At 31.4% G+C, this 13,179-nt stretch overlaps 1 protein-coding gene and 1 pseudogene across 1 annotated transcript; one reads left to right on the forward strand and one right to left on the reverse strand.

Annotated features, from left to right (window-relative positions):
- The first annotated feature begins 1,949 nt into the window (after positions 1-1,949).
- On the forward strand, positions 1,950-3,309 carry LOC133298668 (cyclin-D3-1-like; annotated as a pseudogene).
- A 1,782-nt stretch (positions 3,310-5,091) lies between these two features.
- On the reverse strand, positions 5,092-5,712 carry LOC133298669 (uncharacterized). The gene is made up of 3 exons (XM_061497999.1): positions 5,590-5,712; positions 5,350-5,478; positions 5,092-5,289 (listed from the first exon to the last, which is right to left on the reverse strand). Exons 1-3 carry the CDS (start codon positions 5,710-5,712, stop codon positions 5,092-5,094), a joined length of 450 nt encoding a protein of 149 aa, XP_061353983.1.
- Positions 5,713-13,179: the final 7,467 nt, after the last annotated feature.

The raw sequence follows: 13,179 nt of genomic DNA on the forward strand, positions 1-13,179 counted from the left end.
AATATCCATGTGCAACTCTACGAAAATTTTCTTTGACTGTTTGAAGAAAAGATCCATTACAATATATACATCCTCATCATCTGCAACTCACAAACCAATGTATTCATCTAGAGAGTATGATCTTCCCGCCGCTTGAGAAATAGACTGGTTACCTTGGAGGCCTAATTTCTAGTAGATTTTTTGATGCAATTCGTGAATTGGTATATTGCATTTAATTCATATTGGTCTTTTCTCTCCCTCGAAATTGATCCCACGCCAACCTTCCAATTTCCCTACCATTGTAATGGAGAACCACATGAACAAAATTAGAATCAAAACTCATTTTTAATACAAAAACAAATAACATAAAATAGAGTAAGAAGAATCAAGAGAGAGAGAGAGAGAGAGTATATGCAGAAAATTTTGAGAGGAGAGGGATTTATACAGGGGAAGGGTATACAAATGTGGTAGTTGAATTGGATGGTGTTGATTGCGCTAAGTGGCACCATCCACTAAATTGCATATTGTTTTTGAGTCATACAAGAGAAGATGTGCATCCAAAAGGGTGCAATAAGCATTGACCAGATGCACCCAAGATAGTGCGTAACTAGTTTCATTATTTTTGTAGATAGTTGGCCAACTGCCTTATTTTCATATTTTGTTATTAAAAATACAATTCTTTATTTTTTCTCCTTTGCTTAAATGGTTATCTCATTCAACATGAGATAAACCAAATTCCTACATATACATAATAAATGTGGGTCTCATCTATATTTTTTTTTCTCTCCAATTATTTGTTCGTCTCTCTTATAATTTTATTTCACTAACATAAGATAATTCACCTTCATCAACATAAGAAAAATATTTTCCTTGCTTAAATTATTCAAAGTGTAATGTAATTTTTATGTCGAACTCAAAACAATTACGGTAGGACCCACTCAAAACAATTTTTTTTTTAATAAAATGAATGGAATTTTTGAAATGTGTCGGAAGAAGAATTGTTTCTCCATTAAAATGAGAAACAATTCCCCCTTATTCAAATGCATCTTTACTAAAATTATAATCCATTATCATAAAAGCGGCCGGGAAAGATGAAAAGAATGTTACCCCTATTTTTGTTGTAACAAAATATTGTAAAAGAGTTCAGATATCTGTAAAATAAAAAAAAACAATTATGAGATGCACGCGGTACATATTGAATTATCACAATAATAAACATTACTCAGCCCAAAAACACTCCGCTTTGGGAAAGCCCATTAATACATGTGATTAGTGTTTCTCCGCATATAATTTTATTTTTTATATACATATAAAAATAAAATATAGATTATATTTTATTTTTCTTTTTATTTTCTTATATATATATATATAAAGATAAAATTATCTTCTATAACATGAGAAATATTAATTTCTTAGTATATTGTGAATAATATTTATCATGTTATTAAAGGATTAATATTTATTATGTTATAGAAAATAAATTTTATCTCATGTACTTACATAAAAATATATGGGTCCATGTGAAAAAAAGAACAAATAGAGATCTTATATATTTTTATATATGTACAGGAGATAGAATTTATCTACTACAATATGATAAATATATATATTTTTGAATAAATCATGTGATAATCTTATTAGAAGAAAATTCAGAATTAAAATTTTAAATCTCTCAAGAAAATAAATAAATAATAATAATACTATAAAGTATTGAATACATATTCTTAGCCGCGTATACTTACTCCCAATTCGTCAACCAAACTTTTGGTAGAAACGTTATTCTCTAATATATATAACAACATCTTTTGGTTTTTGGTCACTTCTCAGTGCCCGCTTTCCCTTCTCTGCATTTCTCTTCAAATAGAGTAAGCTCTCCAATCAAACGAGGGCATTTCACATTCTTTTTTTCCCCCAACTTATAATGAACAAAATATCTATCCCACTCTACCTCTTCTTCTAACTAGAAGAAGATGGCACATCAGCACCATCAACACTCAACATCCCTTTTAGATTCCCTGTACTGTTCAGAAGATAATTGTGAGGAACAACTAGAAGATGATGACTACTACGATTACTTAAGTGCCAACATTAGCACAACAACAAACTCTCCTCTCGTGTTGTTAGAACAAGACCTGTTCTGGGATGATGAAGAGTTAACATATCTTCTCTCCAAAGAACAGCACAACCAACTCTGCACATACCTCGAAAGCAACCCTCTCTTGGCTTTAGATCGAAGAGTAGCCACGGAATGGATACTAAAAGTGAATACCCATTACTCCTTCTCTGCTCTCACCGCTGTTCTTGCTGTCAACTACCTTGATAGGTTCCTTTTCAGCTTCAGATTTCACAATGGGAAGCCATGGCTGACACAACTAGCTGCTGTGACTTGCCTTTCCCTTGCTGCTAAGGTTGAAGAGACCCAAATGCCCCTTTCTGTAGACCTCCAAGTATGTGCCATGAACCTATCATGACTCCACTTTCTCTAAATTTCAAAAAAAAAAAAAAAAAAAAAGATTTTGATCATTGGTTATGATTTTTCTCTAATTTGTGTAGGTGGAGGACAGTAGATACTTGTTTGAAGCAAAAACGATAAAAAGAATGGAAATTTTGGTCCTTTCCACTCTTGGGTGGAAGATGAATCCTGTAACACCTCTCTCATTTCTTGATTATATCACAAGGAGACTTGGGTTAAAGGGTTATCTTTGCTGGGAATTTCTCAGGAGGTGTGAAGCTGTTCTTCTCTCTGTCTTTGCAGGTAACTTAGCAGATCTTAAGTTTCTCACTTTGTTTATTTTGGTTTTGACTTCATCTTTAACCCATCATTACAGATTCAAGGTTTATGAGTTATCTTCCTTCTGTGATGGCAACTGCTACAATGATGTACGTTGTCAATAGTGTGGAGCCTCCTCTTGGAGTTGAAAACCAAAACCAGCTCTTGGGTATTCTTGGAGTCAACAAGGTTTTTGTCTTTTTAACGTTCTCTTGAATTAATATATTCGAAAAGTGTTGTTGTTTTCATGGTTCATAAATAGTTAAATCTGGAATTGATGCTTTGCAGGATAAGGTGGAAGAGTGTTGCAAGTTTATGTTGGAGATCGTGTCAGGGTACGATAAATTCAAGTCCAATAAACGCAAGTTTGGGTACAATCTAATGGATGGGTTATTTAGCTGTGATAACTCGAATTATTCTTGGGAGGTAGGTGCATCAGTTCCATCCTCACCGAGGCCTTTGTCCAAGAAGACTAGGACTTTCAAGATCAGCTTCTGTTGAACTATTCAGATTTTATGTCTCTCTCTCTCCCTCTCTTTATAAATATTTATAAACATTAAATTGGTGAAGATATATCAAAATTCGTTAATATCTATAAAAAAGGTCGAAAATTTTATGATGAGAGGCAAAAACTCATTACCTGTTTCTATTTACAAGTCATTGAAAGTAATACACCTTCCACGAAACCCGAGATGGGTGTGAAGGGTTTTTGGGAGGACAGAATGTTGGTACTTGGTACATAAGAAGAACACGAGCATATCAATGAAGGGTAATACTTCTCTTATGTTGTATAAGAGAAGTACTATTTCATGTTCAAACAAAAAGTAGGAGATAGAAAAAAGTTAAAGGTGAGAGAGAAAAAATCTTGTGGGACCCATTTAAGAAATGTGAGTGTAGGAGATAATATTTTGTTTATGTAACATGAGAAAAGTAATTCCCAAAGAGCATATTCTATCTTCTATGTACCAAAAAAAATTTATTTTCTCTTCGTTTATTCAAATACTCCCCTGTCATAAATTCTCAATAGTACACTTTTTGCCGAAATAATAATAATAATAATAAAGGATTAATATTTTTATGTCCTAAATACAAAAAAGTATATGAGGTTTTTTTTTTCTCTTTTATTTTCACATAGCCCTAATGTAATGAGCTTTATATATTTTTATGTGTATATAAAAGATAAAATTATCTCTTATAATATAGAAACATTAATTGAGGGTGGCAAAACAGCTCATGACTCGTGGGTTGACCTGCAACCCTACACGCCAAAATGCCTGACATGTCGACCCACGGGTTCAAACGAATCATGTACGAGTTTGAGTTTTTGACACAAATTAGTGTTGTATCTTGTCATGAGTTAACCCATGTGTCAACTAATATTGAGAATATTTTTGGTAATTCATTTTATAAAATTCTATTTGTGTCGTGTTGTGTCAATCTGCGGATATGCATGTCAATTTCAGATATTTTTTGGATTTTTTTCTTAAAAAAATAATTATTTTTCATGCCGTGTCGACCAATGACCCGCAATGAGTCGTGTTCGAATTCGAGTTTTGGACCCGTCAATGAAAACGTATCATATACAAATTGAGCGGTTTCATGTTTGTGTCGAGTCGTGTTCGACCAATTTTGCAACCCCTATTCAATCTATAATAATAAGGGCTTTATTTCTTTCATATAATAGGACAAAAATCATCTTATGTTATAAGATAAATAAAGTGGGGTCCATCAATTTTTTTAAAAAGAAAAAGAAAAAAAAAGAGGTAAATCTTTTTATGTAAGTATAATATGATAGATGAATCTCATATAATATAAGAGTATAATTTTTCTAATAATAATGTTATGTAATCTGACATTGAACAGTAATAATAATTATCAACAGGTCCTTGTGTTCACTTAGAGCACTGTGGTGCGCAACCTTCCGACCCATATTAGAGCCATTTGTTTGGGCTTCTAAAAAAAGTAACTTTTATCTTCTTCTTTTTATAGCCAACAGGGCCAGAGCCCCAAAAACAAACCAAACAAAGACAGAACACCAAAACAGAAACAGAAGCTACTAGATCACTAGAGCTCGCGATCTTCCCACTCCAGTAAGATCAGCCGGATAAATAACGTGAATATCAGGTGGTGGTTCTTCACAAAAAAGATATTGCACAGCCTCATCATGCTCCAAGATAAAATTTGTCATCCAATCCACACAAGCATTTCTTTCCCTGAACGTGTGATTGAAACTAACCGACCAATCTTTCTAAATCCATGCTCGTATCCGAGAAATTAACTGACTCTCACGAGCTGCTGCACCCTGGGAGGTGAGCACAGTGATAATACAAGTTAAATCACTTTCAAATTATAACATTACGGTGACCAGAATTCCAAACTAATTCCAGCCCGCGAAGCACACCCCACAACTCTGCTCTAAAAGAATTACAAATCCAAAGTCTATAAGCAAATCCACCCAGCCATCTCCCTTGAGAATCTCTCATAACTTCATCACAAGCAGCTATGCTAGGAGCTCCACGAGCAGCACCATCTGTGTTAACCTTAACAAATCACAAAGAAGAAAATTGCCAAGAAATGTCAACATACATTTTTCTGCGTACAACTAAATGCTCATTTCCTCTCCCCACAGCCATCTCAACATCATGAACAAGCTTCTGAATTAGAACCTCTCTCGACCTAAAAGGAGGGATACCAGTGCCATGCATCTTCTCATTTCTCCATTGGCCACACTTTCCAGCAAGTCAAGAAAAACAAAGAAATATCAGTTCCGTAATTATATTTTCTAAAAGCCACTTATTCAAACCTTGCTGATAAAAAATAGAATTTCCATCAATGGAAACGGGACTTATCCAAAACTGTTTCGTCTCCAAACAGTCCCTCAAAGCACGCAACATTGTCTCAGGTTCAGAATTACAAATGGGGCACATATTATTCCCCCGAGACAATTGAGCAACTTTATTCATTGTTAATAACCCATAACGAACCACTTTTCACATAAAAAGTTAAAGTTATTTGTATTTTTATAAAAATATTTAATTTTTGAAAAAATATTTAACTTTTGATTTCTGCTTTTTTTAGAAATTAAAATTTTTAACTTCTAAAAAAAGTATATTTTTGATTTTTTTATGACTTTTGTTTTGTTTTTAAAGGCAGACATCCAAATGAACTTAAAGTGAGAACTATTTTTTTTTTTTTTTGAAAATAAAATAGCTTTTGGAGAGAGAAAAAAATCCATCCAAATGGGCATTAAAAATTCTTCCATTGATGAATGCATTGTAATAAACTAACAATAATAAGAAAAAAAAAATAGTTGGACGTTGTGAATGATTGATATAATGTATCATTAATAAGTAACTAAATGGTTCACTTGGTACCCTTGGTAATACGCTCCTAATGAATGATTTATTAACGTAAACACCCTTATTAAATCATATAAGTTATTTTTATTTTTAACTATACATACATAATTTAATGTTTATGTTTTTTATTTTCTACAATAAACTAATATTTTAAGATCCTATATATGCTAAATTGAAGAATTATCCATGATTTTTTTTTGGTTACAATCCATGACTTTTTTTCTTGATAATATTTTTGCTTAGTTTTTGCTCGCAGACCCACCGAAGACAAGATACACAAATACAAAGAGAGGACAAGGGTTCGCCTTGGATTTTGCTAAAATAAAAGGCAAAGCAGAAGAAAACCTTTGTACAAACCAAAACATCAATTTCCAAAAGGAAAAAAAAAACATATAAGAGAGGAAATATAAATGAGGATATAATTTTATAAATGGGCTATTTTATTAATTTTTTAATAAAAAATAAAAAATGATTAACTTATTTTTACTATTATTATGAGAAAAATGTTTCTGCAGTTAATGCAGATAGGTTATCTGTATTTATTTTCAAAACGATATTGTTTTAGTATTGAAATCTTAAAAAGTTAGATTATTATAACTCGAAATAAATTAAAATTACAAAAGCATCATGATTTCTGCTCCAAAATGACGTCGTATTAAGCTCACTGCAGATAACTTATCTGCAGTAACTGCAGAAAAAATGAACCTAAGATTATTTACTAGTTTTCTTATTTCCTTTGCAAACTCTAAAATGATAGTTAGTAAAAAGAACGAAGGAACCCAAACCTTTTGGCACAGTTGGTCCGGAGACTGTGTTTCATTAATCAGTGATCTTGAGTTCAAGTCATGGGTATGGAAAAAAAAGATTGGGTAGAGCCGCCCCGCAAGGATCTTACGGTGCTCGGTTTGGGATTAGTCTCACACTCGAAGTGGGTGAGAATACCCTTGTTACTGAATAAAAAAAAAAAAGAACGAAGGAAAAAACACAAAAGAATGGTGACAGCTGGATGGCTCATTCTATAGTTGCTTTCTTACCAATTTTCACGAACTCTTCCCAGCGAGGTCAGCAACCTAATTAATAATCTATCATTCGAATTGTGCCCTGGCCAACGTGTTTCTTCCCTCCCTTCCCGTACAAAAATTAATTCCCATGAATATGCACTCCCTCCGCTTATTTTATTTCCCCCCATAAATAATATTAAAATTAAAAAAAAAAATATTTACAATTTTTTCTATCTTATAATTTCTTTTCATCGCTTTGTTATTGTCGAATTAAAATTAAATTAATAATTCTTATTTAATATAATTTTATAATTATTGATTTGATTTTGATCCAATAATAATAAAAGTTATAAGAGATTGTAAATATAATTTCTCCCTTAAAATTATTCCCATTGATATAAGGCTTATTTAAAATAAGGGAGAAAAAAAAAACAGATACAATAAAAATAAAATAAAGAAAATTAGAGAGAAGTTGACACTTTTTTGTCTATCGTCTGATGAAAAAGTAACTATATGCCCATTTCTTTATCTGATTTCATAAAAAACAAAGACACATGTAAATATATAATGAAATTTACAAGATTATGTTCTCTTACATTTCTTTTTCTTTCTTTCTATTCAAGAGTTAGGAAGAGAATAAAAAAAAAAATGAGACATATAAAAATATCATTCCTCAATTTTTTTTTTTATTCCATGCATATATACATATTAAATATGAGATAAGTTTAATCCATATACGACCTTTCTTTACTTTTCCGTCACCAAAGGATATCAAACAAAGCATAAAATATAAATTATACAGATTACATATAAAAATTTGAAGGTAAAATTATCTCCATTTACTTTAAATTGATGTCGTTTTGAAGTTAAAAAAAATTATACTTATAAAAGTTAATATAATCCCAAAATAAATTAATATTACAAAAATAACTTTTTTCCAACTTCAAAACAATATCATTTGGACTTAATAAAGATAAGTTACAGCCAATAAGTGAGAATATTAAATCCATATATATATATATAAACATCTTGAATGTCGGAGTTTAGAATAATAAAAAAAGTTTTTTTTAAAAAATAAAAATATAAAAGGGTATTGTTAGATATACAATTATATTTATTGACCTCAAACCTCAAAGCTTGGGTATTAGAATCACACATTGATAAGATAAACACGTAATGTGTGAATAAATATTATATACAGTTACCATTTACATTTTTAACTATATTAATTATTAAAAATCAAACTTTTATAAAAATATTTTATAATTTTTTTAAGTTTGACGCGAATGGCACGCTTTGTAAATTAGTCCAAGTATGACAAGTTATGATCTAAAAAAGAGTATTTTTCATTATAACATATCTTCTCTCTCTTTTTCAAACTGAAAAATTAATAAAAATTATGTAAATTTTATAACATATATGTGATTTTTATTTTTTTAAAAAAAGATTTCATGTCCCAAGGTCCCAACAAGACAATTGAATTTATTATTATCTAGCTTTTCAAATGAGACCCAAATGGTAAATTAAAATACAGGAGAGTTAAGTAACAGAAAACTCAGAAGGGAATTACAAAAACAAATTAGGCAATTCAAAGAGGCTCTCGTTAATGTTAAACAGCTTCTGGATTCAATTAGATACACCTTGAAAAAGAAAAAAAGAAAAAGAAAAAATAACTCCCTGGTTCCGGAAAAGGGGAATAAAACGAAGAAAAGCGAGTGATGTTGAAATAGGGACAAGGGCAATGCATACTAATTTTGTTTCAGATGAGTTGTCTTTGTAACCAGCTTTGGTGGTAGACAGACACTGTAAATAGCAATAGTGCATATTTCAACACAAAAAGTAAAAGTGAGAAAAGACAATGATAGTCTCGCATGGGTTATTGCACATAGGACAGCACACACCATTGGTAGCTTGCTTCTCTTTAATTTGTGGACACTTGAATTGAATCCTTGAAGTCCACACTTTTGACCTCTTTCGGTGTCAAGGTCATAATAATGTAAGACAATGAAATACCTCTGAATCCAAAAACACGTCATGATTTTTTCTTTAAAAAATATTCATAAATAACAAAATTTTCTGATTATTTTTTATATCTTAATAATTAATTAATAAGATAGGTAAAGTAGAGTTGACAGAGTAAGAGTTTGTTTTATGGGAAAAATTACTTTTATATTACATGTGATAACTTTCTCTCCTACACATCTTTTGATAATTGTGCCACTTTTTTCTTTTCTTTTCTTTTTATTTTTCAGATGGTGGAGCCCACAAATTTATCTCTATGACATGAGATAATTTATCTCTTTTAACACGAGATTAATAAAACTTGTTTTATATTTATTTTTATAAAAAAGTAACAACCTATTATCGAAAGATAAAAATCATTATCTAATCTATGTACAGTATTTACAGGTATAATAACAATATAAAATTTCGGTTTGCAAATTCTCCATTTTATTATGGATTAATCACCTCATGAAATCTTTTGGAATTTTGGTATAATAGAAGTTTAAAACTAATAAAAGGCAGTTTAAATAAAACTTTCATAAAAATGACTAAATAACAATACCATTATCTTTTTCACTAGGAAGTCTAGGAAGATGAGTCCGCCATGCTACAAATCTTAAACAGTGATTTATAAGGATACTTACTAGCTACCTACTAATTAATTAAGAATTGTTGGCGGAAATTGTATAAAAAATTGAAGGTGATGCAACACAAACTTATCATTTAAGAAATAGATATAAATTTTTTTTAGTTCAAGATCATGTGAAAATTCGAAACCAGAAAGTTATTACCACCTTTTAATTTTATTTTTTGGGTAACAATTACCACCTTTTAATTAGCGTGAATAAGAGAATTACAAATCCTCTATCAAGTTTTTATTTTCTTCCTTATTATCACCACAGTAAAGCTGTGAAATGTACTCACCAAAAAAAAAAACTGTGAAATCTATCACAATAGTCGGTTTATTATTTCCTTCTGCTGTGGATGATTATCCTGTTCCGTCCTTATCTTATCTGTAAGGTAGTGTTTGATTGAAGGTTTATTTTGGGATTGATGAGAAAGTGTAAGTGGATATTGGAAAATATCACGTTTGGTTCAGGTTTTTTTAAAAAGTACCAGGCAAATAGGATAGATGGGAAAATGAATTTTGTGTTGATTTTTGGATGAAATTTACTGTTACAGAATACCACTTGAGAGGTAGTATTTTGAGATAACTGAGGAAGTGAAAAAGAGGTGCAAAATTTCTCCCGAACATAGATTTTGCATATTTAAATAAATTTCCTTGGTAATATTTGGGTCAACCAAACAACTTTTTTTATATTTTCCTACCAAACTCATTTTCTAACAATTTTCCTATCAATTACATTTCTCTAGTAAAAAAAAATTTCTCCCAAACTAAACACTACCTAAAGAAAAAAAAAGTACAAATTTTCTTAATCTGGAAAAAAGGGTCTTGTTACTCGCATTTATTTTCACAAATGACATCTAAATTTAAATTTTTTTTATTACAGTAATCAATATAGTGTGATGTGCAAACTATAACTATTTGATCGGTAAATATTTGCAAATGAACACGTTATTACGTGTTGTAAATAGAATTTTAAAAGTATAAATCACTAGGATTGATCTAGTGACGAAGAGTTTGGATAGATTATATTAAGTTATGTGTTCAATTTTCATTTATATGTTCAATTTTCATTTATATATACAAAATTTTCTAGACAATTCAACCAAAAAGTTTAAGTTGGTGGGTGGGGGTTTTTAATAGTTTATATTATTACTCACACAAGAGTTCACTGGGCTTAAAGGGTGGACAATACACAGGTCCACCTACCTGTGCTAAGAAAATTCCACAATAGAAAGTGGAGGTAGCGAGAATCGAATCCGGACACGAGGCTCTGGTAAAAGAACCGATTCAACCCAAAAACTTAAGCTGTTGGGCGAGGCTATATTAACGGTTTTTATATATCTCAACACGCCCCTTGGGCGATGCTACATTAACGATTTTTATATATCTCGACACGCCCCCTCACACGAGAGCCCACTGGGCTTGAAGGGTGAAAATGCACATGCCCATCAACATGTGTGATCAAAGAAATTCCACTTGAAAGAAAATGGGGGGCGGCGAGGATCGAACCCGGGACACGAGGCTCTGATACCATGTAAAGAACCAATTCAACCCAAAAGCTTAAGCTAGTGGGTGAGTGCTTTTTTAATGATTTTATATATCTCAACACGCCCCCTCACACGAAAGCCCACTAGACTTGAATGGTAGACAATGCACAAGCTCACCTACCTGTGCGAAGAAAGAAATTCTACTACAAAAAAAGTAGAGGTGGTGAGAATCGAACTCAGGACACGAGGCTTTGGTTCTTTACAAATTTCATAAGTATCAATTTGATTTGTATATATCCTACCATTTAAATCAAAAAACACACTTAAGTTTCTTTTATTTATTTTTTAATCTAAATCAAAAGTGAATAAAAAATAACATTTACATTAATATAATAACATTATATCCCCTAAAAAAAGATTTTGTCTCTAGCCATTTATATATATTAATCAAGTCATAATCTAATATATATGAGAAAAAATCTGTTTATAATTTTTTTTTTAGAAATTACGTTAAGTATGACCGGTCATACACTCTTGATTGAAGTATAACCAGTCATACTTAGTGTAGTTTGTAAACAAAAAATTTATAAATATATCATTCTTCTATATATAAGTATATTTTTATTTAAATTATATGCGAGTTCACGTGCCTCTCCTGTAACCCATTTTAACCCGCGTGGCACATAGCGGTTTGAAATATGCAATCTAGATTTGTATATGAAATCTAGATTTGTATTCACTATTCTCGTCACCTTTGTTTTCTATTGTTTTGATCTTATTTTTTTGTTTTTCCAACCAGAAGAAGGTAGAGGTGGCCCCACAAATTGGGCCCAAGAATACCTCGAACGCCATGGTTCTATGCTGGCATTTCACCGTACATATATGAATTTAACTTACAATCCATGGTATAATACGATTAGATTTGGAGAAATAATTGATCATAAGAAGCTCCTTTCGAATTCGAATGAAGAGCCCCAGATCAGATCATCACACATTAAATAATATGGGGTACTTCAACATTGATTACACAAAGAAAGAATAGAGGAAATCTGGGACTATAAATAGGTTGGAATGTAAGTGGCCCCCTGTACTGAGATAAGAGAATAGAGTCTGATTTGGGAACAGAATTGAAGGAACGAGGACAGTTTCAATTACCAAGTTGCCAGGAGATACACATTCCGTGCGTGATTGTTATGATGGTGGGAGGACCCTTTCTCTATCCTCTGCTGGCAGCCTGGCAATGGCATTGGCACAACTTTGCACACGGCACAGGGAAGCAAAATACTAATTACAAATGCTATTGTGCAAATGCAAAGGTAGGGTTGGTCATATACACGTACACAGGATGAGTATGTGGAAGGACATATTTGAACTTGAAATTTGTACAATGTACGGGCTTATTTCACCGTGTGTTAGAACTTTCTTTTTATTTTATTAGAAACATAAGGTGGTAACTGGTAAGGATGGATATGGAAATCCTAATAACTTAGTCTAAAAATTCTCACAAAAATATATTCTCCCAAAAATTTATAAACTTGGTGAATTGAAAAATGATTTAAATCTACCTCTCAGTATAGCTGGAGTGGTGCTGGTGGTGTTTATTTTAGGTGTCCCATCTTATAATGCCAAGCCCTGCTACTACTCAGGAGGTGAAGAGAGTTAGTTCCCTAAATACAGATGTGCCTTCTCATCTCCCATTAATTGTGATATATCGATTTTATTTTTTTTTGGATAAAGTACATATATTTGTCATTGGAGGTAATTTTGTTAGAGTAAAAAATATCCACATCATGGTGGAACTAGTTCTTTCAAATTATTTTTTTGCATTTATAAGAATTTAAACTCAAGACTTTGCTTAATATGTATCACTTGAACTAATTCTTTTAGTATTTATGCGAATTTGTGTAACCAAGATTATTGGAGAAGAATTTTGGTGCTGCTAAAACACCAT

The sequence above is a fragment of the Gastrolobium bilobum genome, unplaced genomic scaffold, assembly GCF_033153095.1.
Source record: "Gastrolobium bilobum isolate Gb01-03AN ecotype WA unplaced genomic scaffold, APGP_CSIRO_Gbil_v1 utg4434, whole genome shotgun sequence".
Lineage (NCBI taxonomy): Eukaryota > Viridiplantae > Streptophyta > Magnoliopsida > Fabales > Fabaceae > Gastrolobium > Gastrolobium bilobum.